This window comes from Priapulus caudatus, unplaced genomic scaffold (genome assembly GCF_000485595.1).
Source record: "Priapulus caudatus unplaced genomic scaffold, Priapulus_caudatus-5.0.1 Scaffold10, whole genome shotgun sequence".
NCBI lineage: Eukaryota > Metazoa > Priapulida > Priapulimorpha > Priapulimorphida > Priapulidae > Priapulus > Priapulus caudatus.
Genome location: NW_014577071.1, coordinates 290,442 through 304,306, shown reverse-complemented (window position 1 = coordinate 304,306; position 13,865 = coordinate 290,442). Strand labels below are relative to the sequence as shown.

The 13,865-nt window shown below is 42.7% G+C and overlaps 1 protein-coding gene across 1 annotated transcript in view; it reads right to left on the bottom strand.

The window, feature by feature from the left end:
- Window positions 1-4,125: 4,125 nt before the first annotated feature.
- LOC106807108 (zinc finger protein 768-like) overlaps window positions 4,126-13,865 on the bottom strand; it is a 27,683-nt gene continuing 17,943 nt past the window's right edge. The window contains exons 2-9 of the mRNA XM_014809369.1: window positions 11,775-11,897; window positions 10,548-11,481; window positions 10,102-10,256; window positions 8,432-8,561; window positions 7,925-8,094; window positions 7,420-7,585; window positions 7,111-7,194; window positions 4,126-6,774 (exon numbers count right to left, since the gene is read on the bottom strand). Coding sequence (XP_014664855.1) covers window positions 6,614-6,774; window positions 7,111-7,194; window positions 7,420-7,585; window positions 7,925-8,094; window positions 8,432-8,561; window positions 10,102-10,256; window positions 10,548-11,481; window positions 11,775-11,897 — 1,923 coding nt within the window. The 3' untranslated portion in view covers window positions 4,126-6,613. The remainder of the gene's footprint in view (window positions 6,775-7,110; window positions 7,195-7,419; window positions 7,586-7,924; window positions 8,095-8,431; window positions 8,562-10,101; window positions 10,257-10,547; window positions 11,482-11,774; window positions 11,898-13,865) is intronic.

Genomic DNA, 13,865 nt, shown 5'->3' with positions numbered 1-13,865 from the left:
CGGCGACACACACTACATACAACACCATCACACACACACACACACACCACATCACACACACAACACACACACACACACAACACACCACACACATCCAACATATTATAGTGGTATTAGTATTATGGGATATGTATGTGTAGACAGTGGTGATCATATTATTAATTTACATTTGGTAAAAAAAAATATAATTTTAGAATGAACAGTTTAGCTATTGCTTCCGTCCAGTGATATTTATCGCACATCTAATCTTACGGAGACAACATTTGGCACACAAGTATAGCAGGGCGGATCGAGGATTTTTTGAAAGGGGGTGGTGTCCAGGAAGAATAAAGGGCAGTTTTTCCTGCTTACTTTTTCTGGGTTTTAAAATTGCTGCCGAAGGCAACCTTTGGGATTTTTTTAAAAAATTGGTGCATTGCTGAGAGACATATGAGCAGTAATTTTTTGATGCTCTAAACTGCACAAATTTTATCAGACATCCGGTCCACCGGACGCCTTGCGGACCCCTTTTTGCCCATTCTAGGTTTTTATAACGAATTTAATATATATAAGATAAATTTTATCAGAAAACTAGCGCTAAACAAGATTTTTTTTATAGGAGACAAATAAGAGAAGTGGTGTGTTGTGCGTGTCTGTGCTGCTCCATAGTGTGTGTGTTGGGCGAGTGTGTGTTGTGTGTGTGTGTGTGTGTGATGTGTGTGTGTGTGTTGTGTTGTGTGTGTGTGTGTGTGTGTGTGTGTGTGTGTGTCCCGGGCTTGTGATTGTGTCGCTGCCTGCGCGGCGGTGCGTGCGTTAGCTGCTCGTGCGTGCGTGCTGATGTGTATGTTTTCTTTCCTTTTTCTGTGGTAAAAAGCGGGGCGGGTCCGACCCCTCGACGCCCTTCTAGATCCCCCTGCAAGCGTGTATTTGTTCCGGAGTGATACGTTATTGCATACGTTATTGCCCTTATGGCATACGACATTTTCTATTACTATTAGCTGGTCCAAATTATATGGACAGCAGATGGTAGAGACTTTGCCGCTTTCACATAGAGGGGCGCCACGGGTGCATGTTTTTTCTGCATGCATTCTGCTATTAATCCATTACTATTAGCAGGAGGAGATAATATAGATATTTCTACTATTATCTTACTCCTGCTAAATTAGTGCGTAGCTGTAGAGAAAAGTCGTATTTTCATAGCAAAAATCTAACTACATACACAAATAATATCCAATCAATACATACAAATAAACCTGCTATGAGTCGGTAAGCATTTGGAGGAAAGGTTTCAAATTTCAAGCAAAATCTACTACATACACAATAATATCATCAATACACTACAACATACTACAAGATGACATGGACAGAGATAGAGTCGGCGACTCTTTCCCATTTCAAGCATATAATTGTATTCATATATATATCTCTCTCGGTGCTCTCTCTCTCTCTCGCATTTTCTCTGACTCTCTTCGCTATCTTTCTATATATATATATATATATTATATACTATATATATATAGCTGTGCTGTGTGTGTGTGTGTGTGTGTGTGTGTGATGTGTGTCAAATGCTGTGTGTGTGTGTGTGTGTGTGTGTGTGTGCTGTGTGTGCGAACGTGATGTGTGTGTGTGTGTGTGTGTGTGTGTGTGGTCGTGTGTGTGTGTGTGGTGTCGTGTGTATATATTATTATATATTCGTATATTATCGATGTTTAATGTGTTCTTGATATCATGCATCCGAAACTGATGGTCGCCCCATTGCAAATTGCCAGTCGACTTCACTTGACAGGCATTACTTTTTCCTTAGACTAGAACAGAAAAGGGGACAATATACATACTAAGGCTTGCATGGAAAGTTGCAGGCAAAGCTACACTTTAACAGTCGATTGGCCTAATAATTTGCCTTTGATCTTTTATTTTTAAGAATATTTTTCGTAACACAACGTTTGCACATACCTACTTGTAACATAATTTTACGCATACTAAAAAGAAGACAATTTCAATATTCATTAGGCATTAACTGCGGGCTTAGGGCATGCATTTTACGTAATAACACCCTCCGCACACGTTACACGATAAAATGGTTTATAGCGTGGATTACTCATAACTCAGAAGCTGTTTCTCCGATGGTATCATATATTTGTAATGAAAAACGACTAGGTAGGCAGGAAGTCACTAATAAGAGGGAAGGGGAAAATAAAAAGAAAACGAGCCAAAATCACTCAGATAACAAAGGGAACCGTGTTTCTAAGGAGTCATGCCGGATAGAGAAGGATCGAGTTTTAGGGTTGATGATATTATCTCGAAAGAAACCACACGAAAGACCTACAGAACACGGTTGCCAAGATATTACTTTGTCTCTGCTGGTGTGTGCAGTGGAGGGGATGTAAGACGACGTTCACAAAAAGACCCGACAACCCATCGACTGACCCAAAGTAGATTGAATGAGTTTTCTAACATCCCCGTGTGACATGTTTGTTGGCTGCTACATTTATAAAATCCGGTAGCTCTACGTACTAGACATACATAGCTATATAAATTGGTGTATACGATGCGTGTATGAAACGAGATCATTTACATGTATTGCTCTGGCTGCGCCCAAATTTCGTAAGCGCCACCTGCTGGGCGGTAGCTAGCGAAGGGGGGGGGGGCAGTTACCAGACTTTGGCAGCGGCAATGGCGAACTGCCAACGGTCAACAGTCCAGAACGCAAACTGCCCGAGGCGTTACCCCTGCTTGGAAAATGAGTTAGCGACAACGCAGTGATGCGAATATATTTAGTTTAACGCCATACGCTACTTCTCATGCGCGACACTAGCGCCGACCAACGTCAGCAGAGAACATGAATAATTTTATTCGGCGTTGTGGGTGATCAAGATGTTGAGATAATTGGGCTTCTGTTATTCCATAAGGGAGGCGTAGCGTTGTACATTTTTTTATGGAAAACTCTTTCTGAATATGTCTTCTCCTTTTTAAATACACAATTTTATCAAACTCTGCCGCTTCTGACCAATTGCACGCACATGATAACATCTCTGCTTCATGGAAAATAACTTCTGTCAGAGCGTAGCAGCTTGCTGACTATACGCGGGTTGATAGGGAAATTCAGGTTCATTGTCCACCTTAATGCATGAGTGTATGTGCGGTGTACATTCAAGGTTAGAAAATGTACTGAGTAACTCCATGTCGGTTCGGTTTGACTTGTGTCACGATTATTAGATGTAGGTTGGGCGGGTGAAGTAATTAATCTATTCATCACTATACGCAGATTCGTGGATTTAGGCGTCCGGTTCTTTCAGTTATGCATATAGTCAAGAGCGTATAAAGAAGGAGAAGAGAAGAAAAATATACCTTCTTTATAAGCTCTTGATATAGTTGTTATTTTTAATATTAGCTCAATAGTGCAACTAAACGCTACCCTCCTTATTCTCCTAGTGATGCAGCAGAGATGCATTCTTTCTCCATTATTACCCCTATTCTATAAATATATAGCTTTCTTGCGCAACTATTGCACTAAATTGCATCCAATTGCAGGCTGTGAAATCAGCTGCTAGTTTTAATATTTTCTAATAAACTTCCTAATCGCGAGCACCCACTAGATGGTGCCACTATACAATATACCAGTCCAGACAAGGCACCAGCGTATTGCCAGCTGCACCACAACTAAATAGGGCATGCATTTAAATACACATTGATTTGATAAAATAGCAAGAATACCTCTCAATAATGTTATTACCATTGATATGCAGAGAGTATTCTACGCAAAACACGGAACATTATGTAAAATACTGGCGAGTGTGTGGGGGTAAACATAAAGATTAAGTTGAATACTTTCCTTCTAAAATAAACCGGCGAGTATTTATATTATTATCAGTTATTATGAGTTGAACATTGAGAATAATACATCATTATATCGTGATTACTGAAACATGACCATGTTCTTAATCATTTTTAAATAAAACGTTGTCGGTGTATCAGTCTTATCTGACTCTTTGCTAACTCGCATCACGTGAAATGAGATCGTAATTATAGTAATTACATTAATTAAGTAGTACTATACTAATTAAGTAATTAGTAAAAAAAAAATTACATAGTTAATACGAAACACATCGAACTCTTTGTTACAGACAAACAAGTAAGAGCAACAAGTAAGTATCAACAAATGAATGCTTACACAGTTTTACGTGTTTATTTCGTCAATAACATCATGTTTGGTCACAAAAATAAAGTATGTCGATATAACAAACTCGACTTTATCTTCGTTTCAACTTCTATTGATCATCTGCATAGCTCTACGAAGATTCTGCGCATAAATGTTGGCAAAGAAGATGGCAATGGATCTTGACAAACATCATGCTTACACGTAGACGATATTTGCGGTGATACGATTAGCGTAGCAGGTCCCAACAAGTTTTCATAAGGCAAGGGTAATACCTGATTTTTGCTATGCTCGCCTATTCTTAATGCTTGCAGACAAGTTAACGTGATGAAATTATTGAGGCCCTTATGGAAATCATGTGACACGTTATACGTTGTAACATGTTCCATGAAGTTGATATAACTTCGCGTACGATTTGTTTTAGTAACAGTACATTTTGTATCTAATAATAATAAGGGAAATGAACGCAACCGATACGGGAAAGTGTTGAGGTATAATATAATATAATAGTTCCATAATGCCACACAGTCGATTACAAATACATACAAGCACGCCTAATCAATAGACGCACGGGGGTGAAAGTGAGAGATGGTGCGTGCATATACTCAGGACACATACTACAACATATATAACGCTTTATGATAATAACAGCGACAATTCCATTGAATACATACAGTGCATGGTGTACATCTCTTAAAAATAAGACCCCAATAGATTAAATCCACATTTTAATATACCATATCCCATAGATAATTGTCTAATCCACAACATCTACCCTGAGAGAAGAATTGTTATTGCTTATTTCTAAACTGTATTCGCGTGTCTTGGCGCTGTGTCCACTTATATTCACTTAGCACATTGACCGACACTGCACGCATATCTCATATATAATGGTCTTCATAGCTAAGCAATAACACTCAACCATTTACAAGTGTGGAGACTAATTTGAGGTAGAATTAGAGGTAGATAAACTAGTAAAATAGCGTATATATATGGAAGCCCCCAACCTCCGTGACCCGTACACGTTACCCGAACACCAATATTAGTACTTAAAAACCCACACCTGCATCGACTCACGATCCCCCACAACAGTTTACAACAACATATTATAATATATTAATTCAAAACTTTAAAGAGGAGATTCATTTTACCTTCTCTCGAAAAAAAACTAGTGTGACATTTTGTATGGGTAATTTCCCCCCCCCCTCTCTCTCTCTCGCTCGCTGTTGAGCTGCTTAAATTGAAGTGGTTATATTAGACCCGACGACAAGAAATTACCCAGAAAGTATAGAATTGCGCTCCGAACACCTGCTCGAGAGCGTTTCTAGCTGACTAGACGTGAAATTTACATGCTTGTGAGGTACTTTATAAAAAAACTGCCCCAAGCTGTTCAGGCATGCGCCTTTCCATTTTCAGCCACGCATTGTGCGGTAGCTTTACTCTGCATTTTCAAATTTGAAAGCACACACTGGGAACGCAGCCAGGCGGTGAAATATGAGAATTCTTGTGGAAATGGCGCTTGATAGTTGGGCAAAGTTGCGCTGAAATCCGTTGAATGGCTCTAAGAACGGCTGTGTTTTGTGCGACATGGAGTTTTGCCTTTGAGCTACTTTGCAACGAAAAGAAAAGGGTTAAACGAATAGGTAAAATGCATGGCTTTTTAATCGCCTGCCCGTCATGGCTACTGACCCAAAACCTCTAATAAACCCCGTTGTAAGGGTCTGCAGCTTTCCATGGTTCTTTTTGGGAGCCTATTTATATGTGATTTAGCCAGCGTGCCCCCTAAATATCTTACATATTGGGTACATTTTCCCCAAAAACGTATACAGGCTTGATCCGAGCAACATAACTGGTTTCCCGTGTAGTTCAAGACTAAGAAACCCCTTCAGTACATAATCTCACCAGAACGCGTATATGTCTGCTCGTTTACGCCTGCAAATACATCTACAAATATATATAGTGGCAACCTGTGTACTTGTTTTACACCATGAGGTATTTGATAACATAGGCCATTATCCACTAATCTAAACAATATATTCGAGAATAACATAATTTATACAAATAATCCATTACGAACTCTAGTCGTTTCTTCGTCCTTGCCTTTAAGGCTATCAGTTTAAAATTGAGCAATACATCTGTACAATTTGAGCATGACGTACTGTTGCATAGATTTCTTCACGTTCTAACATTTTTATCCAAATATCACTGACTAAAAAGGACCAAACGCTGTCACGGGCAAGTCAATATCACGATTACATCGATACGACAGTATAAATGATATTCATAAACAACTTGGTCGTATATACGAATTCTAATTTCATGAAACGTCACATGAGAATTATATTCATGGCTACATATATTCGTCATGGGCGCCGCTGCCTTCCGCTCCACATACCCTTTTGTGGAAATTCACTGATAATTCCACTCATGTATAGGCCTATAATATGCTTTGCCATGAGTCGCCTTCAAAAACTTTCTTTACGCAGACATGTCTACTGCGGTTTTCGTTGACTGGATGACAGAGTGAATGCGGTCCGATGGGAGATTCTGGTGGCACTGAATACAGTATCCGTTGAGAAAATTCCCAGAAGAAGACAGGGATACCTTGCCGCACTTGTAACACTCATTCTGTCCTTCGCCTACGGAGATGAAAATAGTACCAGTTAAATTTCGTGATATTGTACTTCCTTTGTACATTACTGTATCTGTATCTGTACTATTATCTGCGTTTATAATGCGTTTAATGTATTAAAAAAAATTATATTAATTATAATTATTGGTAATCATAATTATATGGGTAATTACGCGAAATCATTAGACATGTTAAATTGGGTATTAGTCACTGTTAGTAGATGTTAGAGACAGTAGATCTGCCTTAGCCACAGCCGCAATGACTTTGGAGCATGGAATTATAAAGTTAGTATAGACTAAATAATTATTCATATCGAAGCCAAGATTCGTCAACTGACACTTACCTTCGTGAGTTTTCATATGTGAGCGAAGATTGCAAGCCAGCGCAAAGCGTTTATTGCACAGGTGACACATGTGAGGCTTATCACCTGCAAAGACAAAGCAAGCACTAATTAGTATCTATAGTTTAGAAGATGTCGGCGATTAGTTAGACCAACCGCGTAAACTGCGGAAACAAATATGGTTCCGCGTGTTCAGAGTATCAACTCACAACCACGTCAACACGGCGAATGCTTGTGCACATACACAAGAAGGAATATTGACTAACAGTACATGCTATACGTGGCCATAATCGACCTTAATTGGTTCCTTACCCGTGTGAAGGAAAATGTGATTTTTCAGGTTCGTCTGCTTGCTGAAGCCTCGGTGACATATGTGACATTTGAACGGCCACGATCCGTTATGTATGTACATATGAGACTTGAGGTCGCCGGGCGTGGGAAATGACTTGGAGCACAAGGTGCACTTATGCGGTTTTTCCTGAAGAGTAAATCAAGTATTGAGTTATTCATAATGGATCATATTGCGGTTATAATGGGCAGGGGTTATTAGCGGTTGTTACCATCATTCTGACTGTTCGCATTTCCATTGTTAGTTATTGTTTCTATCGCGTAGAAACATTTATTCGATGTCATACGATGGTTACAATCGATGATACAAATACATAATGATTCGCGCATTTATTAGATAATTATTTGCTGTCCTGAAACTGTCTCACCGAAATATTATTTTTACTATAACCAAAGAGCCTATATTGATATATCAATATAGGCTCTTTGCTATAACTAAATTAAGAAAGCTGCACTATTCGTATAATACCTTCTCATGCGTCATACGATGGTAGTATAGATTGGAGGAGGCTGTGAAACGCTTGCCACACACTTGGCACTGATGGGGCTTCTCCCCGCTGTGGATTCTCCTGTGCGTGTTCAGGGAGGAGGATGTGCTGAAGCTCTTTCCGCACACGTCACATTCGTGCGGCTTCTCGCCTACAAATGCAAATGTAACCATTAGTGAAATTATAGTGTATGGCATAACAGTCATAATTGTGTGGTAGTACAGAAGATCGTGGGAGAAAAAGTCTGTTAATTGTCTCCCATCGCCTGCTCATTGTAATTTTATTAAAATTAGCTATAATATACAAAGAATGACATATATCTACATGTATGTATGTATGTATAATATATATATATATATATATATTATATAATATTAATATACATAAATATAATATAGGAGAAGAAGAAAAGCCTGTCGGAAATCGCGTGCTCGTTGTAATTTTATTAATGCAATTATTTCACTTAGCATAACTGTGATTTTCCTTACCTGTATGAGTCCGCATGTGCCTGCGTAGAAGGGACGGTCGATCAAACTCTTTACCGCATACGTCACAGGGTAGCATGTTGCGCTTCCGTTTCCTAGGGGGCGCTGCCGGCGTACGCGTCTGCACGCGTGACTAGAGTGAATAAAATAGACTCTGAGACAAATCAAGACACGACAAAGCGTTTGGCTATTGCGAAGATGACGACGCAAATAAACTTTTCGTAGTAAATGGCGCAGTTTCACATCGCGTGCAAGCAATGCGGTTAGGGCGCGTAATACTATGCTAATATTATACGAGCGGCATTGACTTCCACCATCTAATTACGGTTGTAAGGCGACCGCCTCAAAACAGTCAGAAAACTAGGACGCCGTTTCGTAAACAACAAGAAAACTACGAGTTATACGTACGCATATCACCCCCCCTCCCCCCCATACACACACAGAACCTGCCTCGGGCAATACAACGCAAGCAACCGCTTACTACTCGTTGATAGAACTGACAAGTGCGTGCAACCGCGTATTTTTACGTGTAACCATGCAAGGGTTCACGTATGGCCATCACGCTATATTGCGTCTCTATAACTGTCTGATCGACCTGCCTATCTGTCTGCCCGTCCGTCTGTCGTGCGCCGTTTATAACTTACTGCATTAATTTGGGTATTAGAAGCTTTTACACTTATGCGTTCATGGATTACTAATGTTATGATTTAATCGAAGAAATTAAAAAAAATTATGCTCATTCTAATTTTCTGTTGCACCTCGAATCGATTAGGCTTGGTCCATAAACTTACATCACCGTTCCTACCGTGCATACTACTCGTGATGCTAGCGTAACCGTATAAAGATAGCTTTGTTCTTTTTGGTTTCTAGCTCGTTTTCTTGCCGACGGAAATTTTTCGAACGCGCTACACTTATTCCCCGACTTCAACCCTGTGCGGGTTTGCGTAATGGCAGCTGACCGTGACATAATAACAGCAGGGAACGGGAGATGCTATCGTGCCCCAAACTGGTTTTAATACGGGATAATGGATAGGTAGTTTCGGCGTATGTCCGAATACTTCCCTCGCTATAGTGCGTAGTACGTACGCCTATAAATTCAAAAAAAATTCCCACCACTTTGCGGACTACAACTGTAGACGAGTGTTGTTTGCGACGAGCGAAAGAGGTTTTGTTAACAACTGCATCAAAACTGTTCTTGATAGGTGTTGCACGGGTGACTCACTTGCTCGAATGACACAACCCGACCGCGCCACTGAATCATGTATCGACAAATTACTGGTTAGCTCGGCCAGAATGGTGTCAAAGTTGAGTTTATAAAGTTGACAGAGGTAAAGCGCGTACATGCATGCGAATATAATTAGCGGTGTGTGTATACGTGGCGATCGTCTGCTATAATAGTTGTCAATGCTTCAAGGAGCCAACCTGCGTTACGTTGACTGGCTTGCTTCCGCCAGTTATTCTACACGACCGGTATATTAAAAATAAAACTAGGTCATCGTGATTCTCCTTATCGCTGGGGCTACTTTGAAGGTAGCGTACAGTGGTCGCGAGACTTTTATTCGGGGTCCGTCTAAGTCGAATATCATCACCAGTATCACAAATATCATCGCTGGTATTGTTACGGGGAGCGATCATACAGGCGAGATAGCAGCCCACGTAGAATGATGACCTACCTTTGCAGTAAAAGCCCTAGGAGATGCTATATTGACGCTGTCTGACGAGTGCTCGCTACCTAGGGGCGACCTCTGACTAGCGGAATCGTCGTGGTCGGAGGGAGGTGTATCCAGACTGCGAGCGAGGGGAAGATCGAGCAACGGCGCTTGGTCGTCTGCGAAGAAAATAACGGAAATGTTCGAAATAATGTTGTTTCGTGTGTATTAATAGAAATGCTGTTATTTATTCTCGCTGTTGATTCTGCCAGTATGTATTTTATTATTATTTAGTGATTCGTGATAATGTTAAGCAGGCTCAGTTAGAAATGCCGTTCCATCAGTGTATTTTCACTTACTGGAACACGACGAGGAAATAAGATCACAATCGCTACTAGCTCCCATGTACGTTATATAAATCCATCGGTTATCCCAATTCTTGAGAATAAGATCTCGAGATTAGCTCTTACATGTTTTAGCATGCCCCGCGCCATCCACGCGCATGCGCGTCATCGGCGACGCGTAGAAATATCCCGGGAAGCATTGCGGCGGGAACCTTCCAGGAAACGAACCCCAGTGCGCGACGGGATAGTGCGGGAATATGCTGCTGGTCTCCTTGGCGGCGTGAGGTGGTGTACGCAGATTGGAACGCACTGGCACGGGTTTCATCGGCGGCGATAGAGGTATCCCGCGCTGCTGGTTCGATCCCTCGGGGATTACCGGGCGAATCGCGGGCGATGCCAGCGTGACAGGCGGCCGGTGAGCCTGTGATTTATCGCTCGACGTTGTGGACTGTGGCCTTAGCTGCGCTTGGCTGGTGATTAGCTGGCCTGATGACAGGGACTTGCGGGGAGGCTGGTCGCCACTGCGCCGACGATCCACGTCTTCGATTTGCGGCAGAGCGACGGCGATTGGTCGCTTGATGTCGCCATGCTTCTGATGATTCTCGAGGCTTCCGACGATCGGCTTCGGGGAGTACGCCAACCTGCAGACCTTCGCATCAGAACTACTCTTGCGGTACGACGCTGCCGATGACGACGACGACGAGGACCGGAGGTCGCGCATGTCAATGTTATCGTACATCGCCTCCATCGCCTCCAGAAGTGACGCCTCGCGCAGCTTCCTCTGCGGCCATTGAGAGACGGGCTTCACCGCCTCCGATACCTCCCCGACCGCGATGCTCTCCGTTGCTGCAACCTTAGCGCTGCTGCCGTCGTCGTCGCGGCAAATAGCCGTGACTTCTGGATCTTCTTCGTCCGATTCTTTTACGGGGATGGGTGGTGACATCTTCAGATCGTCGAGCGACCCGCTCACCGGCTTGGCAATGTCAAGGAAGGCGACTAGTTCTGTGTTTGGGCGGAGCTCCTTGACGACCACGTATATCGTCTCCCCGTCAAACTTCATCTAAAAGAAAACACGTAAAATGTTTAGGGTTGATAGTGCGGCGAAAGTTGATAGTGTCGGCGTTTTTGTTCTGATTATTCAGACGCCCGTTGCCAGGAAGTTATGGAATCGTAGGTCTAAGGTTTCGTATTCATCGTACATGACGCGTGGCGCAAAAATTGCGAAGTCTCAGACTTATGAAAGCCATAACTATATAGGATGTTCTTGAGAACAGGGTGCGGGTATTGTCAGGTTTTATCTATCGCAAATCGCATATTCTAATAGGCAATCTAGACCCCGTCAATCGGACGTACCCCGACTGTGTTGATCGCCTGGACGTCTGTTGATGTATGAAGGAAGCGTATCCAATTGCAATGACGGACGTCTTCGCCGTCCACTTCCTCAATATCATCGTAGCAACCGAACTCACGTTTTACCTAAAATGGAGCGAAATTAACGATCAGTACGAAATTCAATGAAAAATGTAAAAGTGTTTTAAGCATACATGCGCTCAAAACGAAACACGGAGGCGATAGAGATAAATGGCAAAAACAGAGATCGAGATGAGAAGCGAGCAGTCAAAGATAAGGAGAGAGAGAGAGAGAGGAGGCGTGCATGCATAAGCAGATAACGATGAGACAGTAACGGGGCAAAACGAAAACTATAGAAAATGTTTCCGCATACGCAATCATTTTTCACCGACTAGACGCGCATAAAAGCAGACGCGCAGAATATCGTGTGACACATCTTTTCAACCGATTGACGTTCCGACCGTTACCATCCGCAGCCTGGCTTCGTCTGGGACGCACTACGCGTGTCTAGACAACGCGAAATGCCCCCGGGACACCAAACATAGATCACGGCGAAGATTACCATAAAAACGTGCCGCGTAGTTTGTGTGAGAATCCTAATTATCAGTGTTTCGCTCCTGAATAACAAACTACGCGACGGTAACCGTGTGTGTCGTTAGAAAGCGTCGCCGAACTATGTCGGATGCATGGTGTATTCATTGTCAATCGTTCGGGTGACCTGTTTGTGATACAGCACGATGTTTACTAAAATCCATCGCGTATATCTCGTCTCGATCATATTATAGCCGAATAAAGCGCACAAATCGCAAAGCGTAAAAAACACACGAACGCTGTTGCGCTTTCAACCACGAGTTAGCAACGTGGGTGTTTTATGGCACATATGCAGCGCGATTGATTATAACAAGTCAACTCCTCCACTCAGCGTATACACCCAATTACCATATTCTATCAAATAACTCTTGCCAGCAGCGTCGGCATTGACTATTGAGAACGCTATACTCGAGCGGCTTTTCTCCCGAGCGCTACACAGAGCGAGAGCAGACGACAATAGTGAGAAATAAACAAGGCACGTCTTGTCGCACGAGGGTTATCGTTCCCTTGAGTTTTGACGTGTTTTAAACTAACACAGCGCGGCCCGTAGTCGGCTACGCAGAGTGTATCAATTTGGGGAATATAATTCGATAGAAGTATACCGAACCGATATTGTAACACAAATGCACGCACAGCCGAGCCAGTGTGATAACAACACGGTTCGCGCATTGAATCTACCCATGTTTACATCGTCGTACAATGCACTCCCGTTCGGCCAAACTTGCATAATTACGGACTTTTCTGCGGATTCTCGTAAGGGGGCAATTTTGCTCGCATTACCATGTTCAATGACAGGTGCTCGAAAGCGGACATCGCTTGACAAGGGCCGGCTGCGGTTTGTCATGCTACGTGACAGGCCGCGACACTTTGCCGACGGTTGCGGGCCGGGCGAGGCACAGAGACGCGCTTTCATGCGGGCTGAAAGGGCGTCGCCTGCCCGCGGCGAGGACTGTTCAGACTCCGTTGGCTCTCAACCCTTTCACACCGACGCACAAAAATGTGAAATAAAGGCGGTCCGTTCGGCTGTGACGGAAAATTTAGGCAGTAAATCAGGAGAATTGTGAATAAAAGCCCGCATGAGACCGAAAATAAATGCGCGCGTTCGTAAACTCGCAAACGAGATTATTGGGGGCGCTCGCGCAGCGTCCGTGACCCCAGCGTGCTGCTGATTTTTATTTTCTCTCGATGGCTTTGAAAAGCGGCCCCAGGAACGTTTGAGTGGCGCATAATTTTTCGATAATACTTCATAAGGCACTTTATGCACCTCGGTTATAGGCTCCTATGACACCAAGGACAAAGACGTCGCCATGTGGAGCGAGCATTCACGGGATGTGATTGTCGACCGTAGAGTTGACAATATAGCAGCGGCATAAAAATCGGAGACTTTCATAGACTTCTATAACGACCTTTACACAGATATATATGTGTGTATATATATATATATATATATGTGTGTGTGTGTGTGTGTGTGTGTGTGTGTGTGTGTGTGTGTGTGCATGCGCG